This window comes from Chaetura pelagica, unplaced genomic scaffold, assembly GCF_000747805.2.
Source record: "Chaetura pelagica isolate M959 unplaced genomic scaffold, ChaPel_1.0 scaffold317, whole genome shotgun sequence".
Lineage (NCBI taxonomy): Eukaryota > Metazoa > Chordata > Aves > Apodiformes > Apodidae > Chaetura > Chaetura pelagica.
Genome location: NW_009953864.1, coordinates 857,366 through 868,970, shown reverse-complemented (window position 1 = coordinate 868,970; position 11,605 = coordinate 857,366). Strand labels below are relative to the sequence as shown.

The 11,605-nt window shown below is 41.9% G+C and overlaps 1 protein-coding gene across 1 annotated transcript in view; it reads right to left on the bottom strand.

Moving 5' to 3' along the window:
- Positions 1-11,330, bottom strand: part of SNRNP48 (small nuclear ribonucleoprotein 48kDa (U11/U12)) — a 71,528-nt gene extending 60,198 nt beyond the window's left edge. Inside the window, exon 1 of the mRNA XM_010001366.1 lies at positions 11,288-11,330. Coding sequence (XP_009999668.1) covers positions 11,288-11,330 — 43 coding nt within the window. The remainder of the gene's footprint in view (positions 1-11,287) is intronic.
- Between the last annotated feature and the right edge of the window lie 275 nt (positions 11,331-11,605).

Below are 11,605 nucleotides of genomic sequence, written 5' to 3'. Positions count from 1 at the left end.
CACTAGCAGTGGTTGTGTTCTTCAGAGCAGGGCTAAACCTTCCTCTTCGCTGGCCGGTCCATCCCCTGCACTGCTTCACACTTTTCCCCTCAAGAATTTGAACAACTGAACAAAGTTAATGTTTTCCATTTTTTCCCCCCTTTTTTCTTTTTTTTTCCCCCCCCTTTCACTCCCCCCAAAATGTAAATTGCTCCCAGTTCCTAGGATGTTAAGCAAGATTTGGGGTATTGCTGTGCTAAAATCCAGCTTTTTGGGGTTCTGCTGATACTTGTTCTGTTGGCGGGGGCCTCTTTTGGCCGTTTGTATCAGTACAAGGTTTGTCATTCAGTTTTCACCCGTTACTTAGTTTACTGCTGGGACAGGAGTGTACTTCACTAAATCAGAAGGTGAAAACTTGGCAACGATTTCCTGGGTAATGTGTAACTGGGACGTTTGAGCAACAATATAGAAGATGAGTGACAGCAACTGCTCTAGCTATTACTGCTACAATTTATATTAAAACTAAAAATCTTCACTTGTAGTTTGCATAACAAATTGTCTGTGACAGGAATGTTTTGAAAGAAAGTGTGAGGGATTTCAGCTGGGCAACCGAATTGCATGTTCTGGCAAAATAAGTGGTCTTTGCATCAAAAATGACACAATAATTTGGGTTTGGGGCTGTTTGGAGAGGGGATTTTTATTTTTATTTTTTGGTCTTACATGTATGTACTTGTAGGACTTTCCCGACAAAATAACTTTATTTCCCCGCCAAAGGATTGTTTTCATACCTATTTTTAGTGATCTGATTTTCGGTAAACTTCTGCAAAAGATACCAATACACATCCAGGGGGGCAGCAGGCATGGCGGTGGGAATGAGCAGCTGAGGTTAGAAAACTTTTTACATCAACTTTTCTTCTGCCCAAGCCAACATATGGTGTAGTTATGCTCTTAGTCATGCGAGATTCAAAGGTATATCATGGGGGATGCTGAAGATCCTGCAGATACACCTATCCTGTATATGAATCATAGGGCTTGGAAGGGACCTCTGAAGATCATAGAGTCTGATCCCCCTGCTGCAGCAGGAACACCTAGGGCAGATCTCACAGGAACATGTCCAGACAAGTGTTGAAAGTGTCCGGAGAAGGAGACTCCACATCCTCTCTGGGCAGCCTGTTCCAGTGCTCTGTCACCCTCACAGTGAAGAAGTTTTTCCTCATGTTGAGGTGGAACTTCCTGTGTTGTAACTTGGTGCTGTTTCCCTCGTCCTATCACAGGAACCCACTGAAAAGAGACTGGCCCATTCTTGACATCCACCCTTCAGATATTCATAGACATTAATCAAATCACCTCTTAGTCTTCTCAAGAGTAAACAGCCCCAGGTCTTTTAGCCTTTCCTTGTCTGATAGATGTTCCAGTCTTTTAAACATCCTCGTATCCCTCTGTTGGACTCTTCCCAGCATATCCCTGTCCCTCTTGAACTGGGGAGCCCAGAACTGGACACACTACTCCAGGTGTGGTGTTATGAGGACAGAATAGAGGAGGAGGAGAACCCCCCTTGTCCTGCTGGCCACACTGTTCTTAATACATCCCAAAATACTATTGGCTTTCTTGGCCACGAGGGCACATTGCTGTCCCATGGATAGCTTGCTGTCCACAGGATGTCAAGGTCCTTGTCCACAGGGCTGCTTTCTAGTAGGTCAGCCCCTAATCTATACTGATGCATGGTGATTTTAATTCCCAGGTGCAGGACTCTACACTTATTGAACCTCATTAGGTTGATCTTTGCCCAGCTCCCCAGCCTCTCTTGATCTCACTGAATGGCTGCACAGCCTTCAGGTGAATCAGAGAGTCCTCCCAGCTTCATGTCATCAGAAAACCTGCTGAGGACACATTCTATCCCTTCATCCAGGTCATTGATGAAGATGTTGAATAAGACTGGGCCCAGTATTGATCCCTTGGGAACACCACTAGGCCTGGCTGTGACCCAAACCCAGCCCTGGCATTGCATGGATGCTTGCCTCCACTGAGGCCCATGGATTCATCACTCCTCAGGTGTGTGACAATGGGAGAGGTTTGGCCTCACTGTATGTGTGGCATAAAAGACCATGTGCCTCACAGCTATCCTTTCTGAAGGGTTGGCCTTCCCACCCAGCAGAGGGTATGCAGCTGGTGGGGAAGGTGAAGGCATCCTCTGCCTCAGGGGAGTGTGACAAAGCTGAGGGCAGGCATCAGCCCTCATCCCCCAGTAGCTCCTTCTGCAGAGGTGATAGCTCAGGGTGGTGAAAACAGTGGATTCATCTAGCTGGACAGCCCTCCCTTTTCCTTTTCACTTCCCAAGAAACAAGGTATTCTTCTTTATCTCTCCAGCTTCCCAGAAAAGAAACAAGATTTTAGTTTGAATCCGAATTGAAAGTTCCTCTTCCTTGTTCATACTGTTAAAAAAACCAACGTTTTTTCTATACTTAAGTAAATATTCCATTTGAACTGAAATTAATCTTTGACATCAAGTTATTTTTTCTGCAGTTTTTTATGGAACCAAAGTTGTAATTCAGCAGCTTCATGAATGATGTGGGAGACATGAATTCAGGTTCTCTCTCAGCCTCAGGGGATATAAACCCTCACAGTGGTACAGAGCAAGATAGTTTGAAGTTTTCCAAACAAGTGTGACTGGGATAGGAGCAGCCTTTCTACTGGGAAGCTGAAATGTCAGGAATGACCACAGTACTGACGTCTCCATGGCAGGCTGGAGCCAGCCTGGGCACTTCTCATCCCCTCTTCCCAGGGATGGCAGCAGGGATCGCTGGCCACCCGGTTAAACCACAGTCTGTTCTCCACAGGCTTACAATAAAATGTTGAAATAAAACACTGATTCCTATTCTGATTTTGTTCCTCTAGTCTCAACTTTTTCCCCAGCCACTGCTGTTCAGAGAATCAGGGAAGTCATGCTATTTTGCATTAGAACCCCACCATTTTCAGGGATCTTTACCTGGCAAAAGGGAAGTTTCCCATAGCCCTTTCAATGCCCCTCCTGTGGAGTTTGTGCAGCTCTTGAATTTGCATGTCATATAAAATCATTGTGCATTACCCATAAACAAAATTTAGTTTTACTGCCAAAAAGTAACAGAATGAATTACATACACCACTTGTGCTAATGGAATTTTCCAGTTGCTGAAATCTGTACTGTTAGCTTCAACGTCATCTTTTGCCAGGGTAACGTTGTTTACAGTACTATCTGGCATGGATTTATTGGAAAGCTTCATTTATTTACATATCTATCTATTTATTTATTTTTTACACTGTGAACAAGTAAGATGAACTTCTGTTTCTTCTAAGATTTCTGTGAGGCAGGAGAGAGAAGGAAGAATAACTTGTTTTTTAGAAGTGGGATGGTGAAGGGAGGGATGTCCAACTACAACTCTGATCTCATAACCTTTGTTATGTATGTACAGGACAGTTCCATTTTTTGCAACTGAAAAACTACCTTCTTTTTCAAAATGGACCAAACATGTAATGGATTATGGCAGTAAGACAATGCCATATTTTCATTTGAAAGTAAACTCAAATCTCAAAACACAGCACAAAGAAAAAAATTCCGAATGGTAAAATTCTTTAAAATTATTTTGGGCATGAACAGCTGGAGTTTTGCCATTGTTTTGGTTTTTTAATTTTTACATAGATCCTAAGGGAATGCTATGTGTTAATTTAAAGTCTGGGAGGATTTATTTTTAAAAATGCTAATATCCAGAGGTGACTTTCCTTATTTTCCTCAACCTTTTGTAGCAAAGTACATAACTTCTCTCTTTTTGAGACAATTTGTGCAGTTGGATAGCGACATTTCATGGGGCTTCTGCAGAAGTGTGTTTTTCCTGTGCTCTGTGAGCTGCAGAACCACCTGTCAGGCACATGTTTTCATGAAATTCACCTTCCTGCAGTAAACCACACTCCACAACATTTATTAGTCACCACATGTAGCCTGAAGACAGGTACCTTTCCTGTCTTGTTTTCATTGTTGTTGAGACAACAGCAGTTTATATACAGATGTCTGCGTAGGGTCCCCAAAGGGTTGATCCCCACATCTTCAGCTCCCAAAAATCCCAAAAGACTGGCTTGTTATACTAGTTTTCTTTCCTTGCCAAATCTAATACTGAAATATTTGGAAAACAATTATGACAGTATATAACATTCTTACTGTAGATCATAGAATGGTTTGGGTTGGAAGGGACCTTAAAGAGCATCTAATTCCAAATCCTGTGAATGGGCAGGGACACCTCCCACTAGACCAGGTTGCTCAGAGCCCCATCCAACCTGGCCTTGAACACTTCCAGGGATGGAGCAGCCACAACTTCCCAGGGCAGCCTGTTCCAGTGTCTCACTACCCTCACAGGAAAGAATCTCCTCCTAATGTCTGATCTAAATTCACCATCATTCAGTTTGAAGCTGTTCCTCCTCGTCCGCTCAGTACATGTCCTTGTAAAAAGCCCCTCCCCAGCTTTCCTGTAGGCCCCTTTCAAGTACTGGAAGGCTGCTGTAAGGTCTCCCTGGGGCCTTCTCTTCTCCAGGCTGAACAGCCCCAACTCTCTCAGCCTGTCTTCATAGCAGAGGTGCTTCAGGTGGCCTCTCATTCATTACTGCTGATGTGTTTACCTGCCACATGCTGTCAATCATAAGGGATTTGCAAATATATTTGAGAAAATAAAATCCTGGCTCCAGTGAAATCTCTGATCTGGCAGGGACCAGAGTGTGATCCAGAAAATGACGCTGCTTTTGTCCATGTACTATGGGGCCTGGTTTTGCCTCCTTACTAGCCACATTTCCAGAATTTCAGATATTTGCATCTTGCAAGTTTAACACCACTTCATATTAAATCTTGTGTGGAGACCACAATTATATATACTCAGAAAGAGTTCTGTTACCACAGAAGGAGAGCAAATTTAGAAATTTGTCATGACAATAGAGAAGGCAATAAGGGATGGGAGGGAGAGAGAGGAAAGAAAGCAAAGACATTCTCATCCCAGATCTGTAGAAAGATTTTGTGTTAACTATCCATGTGGTTTAGTCTGTAACTCTGTATTTTAGAGTTGATATATGTGCAAAAACACTCTGTAGTAGCCTTTTTCAGCTTTTAATTTTTTATGTCATTGTTCAATGGATAATGTCATCTGCTAGGAACCAATTTGCAGTTAAACAGTTTTTTATTGTACGTGGAGATCAGGCATTTGTGATTTTGATTTAGTCCCCTGAAAAACTGTGAAGACATAATCTATGTAGCTTGTAAACTCTTCCTTCTACTTTCAGAAAATATACCTAAATCCCTAGATGAGCACAGTTTACTTTTCCTGCTAAGGCTTTATACAGGATGCTGTTGATCAGTAGTGCTTTGGAGTAAGTTTACCTTTGAGGCTTGGTAGTTCTGCAGCTCTGTCACCAAGCAGACCTGGATTTGTGTGTGTGTTCTTCTCTAATTTTGTTGTTGTTGTTTGTTTGTTTTTTTTGTTAAAGGAAGAAAACAGAGCTTTGAAGAGTTGATTTTTTGATCTAAATTTATTTTTATTTCCCCTCTCATGGTGCTTAGTAGAAAAAAACAAATGAAGAATTACTTGAGGAGGGACCATGAGGCATCAAAACCTGGAAATTGTTGTTTCTGAATAAACAAAACAAAAAAAAAAGTAGTGATGTCCTGGCTAGAAACCTACTTTTAAAGCTTGTGAGAACATAGAGTTGTGCCAACTGTGGAAGTAAGCCCAAAGAAGCAGGAGCAGGAGAGAAGGTTCCTACCAGGGTGCTTCACAGAATGGCATAGTGCATGAATTAAGATGGTTTCCCTGTTCTCCTTCTCTCCTCAACAGAGAGCAGTGGGTTTCTCCAGAGGGTGATTCAGACATCTCTGCTATGTTTGTGCTATTACTGCCGTGCTCTCATTCTGGCAAAGAGCCTCCCTCTGCTGACTTTTGAGAGAGTTTGCACATGAGACTCCTCATTTGGTGCCTCTACCTCCTGTAGAGGACATACTGTGTTGGAGATCTTCAGAGAGTGATCCCCTGCATTGAGTGGAGATGTTTCTCTGACTGCAACCTAAGCTTGTTTGTGTGTTGCTGGCTGGAAAAGGACATTTTGGAATAGTATCACTCACCCAGTCACCTTACTGGACCCATGATGGCATCAGACCTGTCATGCTGGTCTCCCTGCTCTGTGCTGCAGACCTGTCCTCAGGAAGGCAGAGCCCCACAGGCTTTGCACTGCCACAGTGAGACTGTATGGGGTAACTAAGATAGTTTAGGGAGTGTTACCCTTCAGAGTTTTTTACAGAGTTCTTAATGGAGTTGACATCCAAATCTTTGTTTGCCAAAGGGCTGTGCTTCTAACACTGTGACTGGCTGAGAAGGACAGCAAGCCAGTGGTTCAGTTCTCACGTCCTGGGTGAAGGGATACTGGGCTGAATGATGCTTTTATAGAAAGCCATATATCACAAAAAGTGCCAGAGCTCATGTGAGACTCCATTAACCTGTTTTTATTTTTTTTGTTATCTTCATGATACTTCAGTGCAAAAATAAAAAATTAGGAGTACAGCATTTTGTGGTGAGGAATGAAGATTTCCTTGTCAGATACTGCAGTTCAGTTGTCATGGCACATAGTGTAAGTCATCCCATGGTAGAAAAAGGATTTGAGAATGTCATCTGCTATAGTGTTGGGAACTTTTCTCATACTTTCATAGGCAGTTTCAGTTCCCTCATATTCTCTCATGCAGAGTAGTCTCATGGGAAGGATTGTATTGAAACTTAACAACTGTGAAAGGGAATTTTTTAGGGTGGAAATAGTTTTAAAAATACCCTAGCAGCAAAAGTAATCTAATTTAAATCCTTAAAAAAAGGTGCAGAAATGCCCTAAATGCACTAAAAAAAAGTCCCTGGATATATATATGTGCTTAAAAAGGAAGTGAGTAAGCAAGGCAAAGCAAAGCACAGATCTCAAAATACAGAAGCTGCTTAGAACAAATTGGAAACTCTTCAAATACTGAAATTACAACTCAGGGGAAGCCATCAGAAAGGAGAAGATAGAGCATGGAAAAGATGAAGTCAGTTGGCTAAGAGGGAATTTGAGCTAGTCAGAGCATGGACCAGATTGATACAGATAGGGATTGGGAGGCGTCACAAGTGCGTGGGTGGGTTAGCCTGCCTGCCCTTGTCTGCATTCATCTGAAGTGTCAGGTGAGTAATGCCTTTGTAAGTCTGGCACAGAGACATATCCTTTAAAGTAACTGAGGAAGAAGTATGTGCTCAGAACATGATTTCAGTAGAGTAAAGGGAACAATTCATAAGGACCATGGGGGTGCTAAGGATGCAGGTCTTTGGCAGACCGCTGGAAATGCATAACCAGATCTCCTGCATCCTCCATTCAGCTGACAGGTAATGAGATGTAATTTTTATTTAGTGTCAAAAGCAGCATTGGCTAAAAGATGTAACTCCTACTGAAACTGATAGATACATCAACAGGAGAAAGCTGTGCAAGTTTAATCTACTTTCAAGCGATGAAGTGGTGAAGAGCTGTTTCCTTGAAGAATTTTGACAAATTGTTTAATGTGAAGTGTATGGAACAGGAGAGATGTTTTTAGTCTGATGGTAGCCCAGAAGTAAAGGTCATTGAAATATTTCGTTCTATTTTAAGCAGTCTTTCACGTTGGTATCTTAAGTCAAGTATTGGGACTTGCAGAGCTCCTCAGATATGCAGTGATGACTCTGGTTATCCAGCTGAGCATCGGTTGATGCCAGGTGTAATAAAATATAGCTGCATTTAAAATCTAATGATTGTCTAACAAGACTGGTTGTTTGGGACATCTGTCATCAATAATTATGACAGATCTATAATTGTGTCTTCAACAGAATATGTCTGTAACATAGGTAAGAAATGTGACCTTGGGATGCCTTACTGCATTTTTCCAGGAGACTCTTGGATGCTTTTTTCACAGTGCATAATGTGCCACTGCTAGCTCCTCTTTCTCATTAGGAGACACAAATTTCTCTTCTCATGGAGGAATATTGGCACTAATTTTCTCCCTTAAAGTTTTGTAAGATCCTTCCCCTGAAATTTTTTTGAGGCATAAAATGCTCTCCAAAGTTCAAGATTTAGATAAATACAGGGTTCTTGTAGTTTGGTATTTTAAAAGGGTTCTTTTGAAGCAGTGCATAGGTATTGTAAATAGGTGACTTCCAACAAAAGATCCTTTTGATGTGAAGCTGTGAGAAAAAGTATATCTCAAAGACCTTAAGAGGGAGAAAGGAGCCTCCCATTAAGTCCATTAAGAGCATTTGTCTTCAGAAAAGTTAGGTTTAAATCCTACAATAAAGGAGGTGGAAAAAGACAATGCCATTGCTCTCCTGCTTGCTCATGGACTCAGGACTCCCATGCAGAAGACATAGGTTAACTGTAGCCTGATATACAAGAAAAAAAACTCCAGAAGCATCCTGGGACATAAAAAAGAAACTTATTTTTTCCTTTTTACTATCTTTGCTAGCAATCTTGTATATTCTTATAGCAGGAAACGCGCAATTTTTAATAATTTCTTCCTGGTTCTGTTTTGCCTCCCTGCTATTGCTCTAAATGTAAGTGTTGTGGTTCTGGCTTTTCAGCTCCATTAAACGGTGTCTTGCACAGAGCATTGGTAGTGTGGAAGGTGCCTTAAAACTGGATATCCCCAAAAAGATATGGGAATTCTCCTTATTGTAAGTGACTGCTGAAGTAACTGCTGGTTGATGTTGCTTAGAGGCTGCAGGATGGCTTCAGAGAAGCAGGCTTTTCTCAGCTCACTCCCGTGTGGTTCAGTGGTTATTGGAGAGTGTTCCAGTTGGCCTGGCTCTGGACTGAGAGCTCGATGAGGCTGGGCCAAGTGCGCTTTCCAGAATATAGTCACCTCTGTGACAGAATCTGTGTGGCCTGAAAGCTGTCAGAGGTGTTCAGTCCTTTCCAGAGAAGAAGAAGGCAGGGACTTCTTGGAAGGGATGCATGCTCAGGTTTTGGTTCTAATTACAATTCACCCCTAAGCAGAAACCTAATACAAAACCTGGAGCTCAGAAAATATTTTGGGTATAAATAAGTTTAAAAGAGTTGGTTTTAGAGACCCCCACATCTGGGATGTGGGGAACACAGCTGTTGCAAATTGAGACTCAGAAGCTGAGAAGCAGAGGGCATCTTATGTTAATATGACACTACACGGAGGTCCACAATCCTGAAAGCTTTCAGTTGCTGTACTTGCTGCTTAAAGTTTTCCATGCTATCTCTATATTCATTAGCAGGTTTTGTCTTTTTTAAAAGAGGATATGATAAGACCAAAACCAAACAAAGCTGTAGTTTTATGATGTTTGTTGGTGGTATTCAGGCATTCATTTTTGAGCCATTCAATCAGTTTCTGTGTGCCTCAACATATATAAATAATATATGACTATATGGAGGATCCCTGCATGGTTTTGATGCCAGTAATTCTACTGATACCTGACATACCTATATAGACCCTAGTGGAAGTGATTCATCTCTGGGTACTGTTGTTCTTCTACCTTCCTCTCCTCAAGGGCTAAGATTTTTAACTTACAGAAAAATCATTCAGTTTCCAGTAGAATTTCTCCATGAGACTATGGTAGCACAAGTGCTTGGCCTGAGGGGTGTTTCAAGTCTTTGGGTAAGGAGTGCTCCTTGAATTAGGGTATTACTCTGTGCAGAAATCACTTTTCAGGTCTCATGCCTGAGCTGAAACAAAGTGCGTGCTGATACTGTTTCTCAGGAGGAAAAGTTAAAACAGATGGCACTGCTAACAAGCACCTGATGGCTCTGAAAAACTGAGTCCTGTTGAGTTTCAGTAGCCTGTAGGAGCTACCAAGCCTCAAGTACCCAGGAAAGGAAGTGGATCCACAAGCCCCAAAATTCCCAAGTTCTTCAGCTCCTAGCTAAGTACCAGTAAGTACTGTCTGGTACCTCATATGTCAAGGCTTTAGGTTTCAAGGCAGGGTCTCTGAGGAAGAAAGAACAAATGGTCCCATCTCAGGCACTGGGATCAGAGCTGTCTGCTCAGCAGCACCACAGGTGTGATGGATTCAGGTCACAGCTGTGAGGGACAGTAGGTCTCCAGATCTTCCAGCATCAGAAAGATCTCAACGTTGAGTTCCCTTCGTGTCCTTTGTTCCTGCTAGCACTGGAAGCAGTGACAGGGGCTGTGGTCCCCTGAGGAGCAGAGTCAGCACTGCCAGGTGGAAAGGCAGGGATGGGGACACTGGGCCCTTCGTTGGGTCGTGCCTTTTTCAGAGGTGTGAGACTTGCTTGCTTTTCACTCCGTCAGGATTGTCGCCAGGTTTCAGGGGACGTTTCAGAAAGGCTTTTGAGATTGGTTCACTTTTGCATGTGCCACAGGAACCACGTATTGTCATATTAATTTTAATCACGTGGTCTTGTGTGTGTGTTTGGGAATAATATAAACTATGAAAATGAATGCTGACAAATGTTGAACGAGGAGTAGAAGTAATCCAGGTATCTATTTGGATCCATCCAGACGTCCCAGCAGGTATTTTTGTTTTCAAAATTTGTTCTGCTACTCAAGAAGAGATAGACTGAAAGACAGAGATACCTGATCTAGTTGAAGATGTCCCTGCTCTCTGTGGATGGGGTGGACTATGTGATTTCTAAAGGTCCCTTCCAACACAACCCATTCTATGATTCTATTAAAAAAAAAACCCAAACAACAAACAACCCAGCAAGCCCCATTTTACCTTTTGGCAAGTGTTACTGTGTAACAGAGATCCAACAAAAAACGGGATTTTTCATAATACTATACAGTGTTGGTAGTACTTCATCTTCACAGAGGAAAATTATAGTGAGATTGAGAAGTAACTCCTGTGTGACATTACAGGTGTTGGTTGCTTCATGCCAGATGATCCTAATGTGCATCAGGTTTATCTTAATCAACATTTCATTGAAACACATTTTTCTTCCTCTAATAAAAGTGGTACATGATCACTAACTAAAACTCATTGTTAATTTTGAAATAAAGATTGTCTTGGAAAGCATCAGCAGCCTTTTAGTTGCAGAAGATCCCACTAGGCAAGCACAGGCTGTGTCCATTGCTGCCAGCCCAGGTTTGGCCCAGGTTTTCTCTGAGTCTGGAGCAGTTCTCCTAATTCACCTTTTTTTATTTAGGCTTTTCAATTTAAAGAGCCAGAACTAGCATAATCTGAAGGGGCTGGTGACACTTCCTGCTGCGTTATGGTTTTGGAAATTAACTGTCCTGCTAGTAAAATTGGCATAATATCTATTTGCAAATGCTGTGTACCTTTTTTCAGAAATGACAAGATAGCTTTCAGGTAGGACGACATAGTAGTAACACAATGCTCCAGTTTTTCCCAAATTAGTATTTTTTTCATTAATTTCGGTATCTTTTCCAATTCTCATACTTTATACAAGTCATGCGGTTATGGGTAGTTCCTTGGTAATTGAGTATTGCCTGCTAGCAGTTTTTCTGCATATTCTTCCTATACTGCCTGTCACTGCACTGTGGAATTAAGTTTAACTTTTGTGACCGAGGTATTGCACAAAGGCCACTTGGTAAAAACTCCTGGTAGACATTTTAAATAGAAAGGGTAAATCTCTG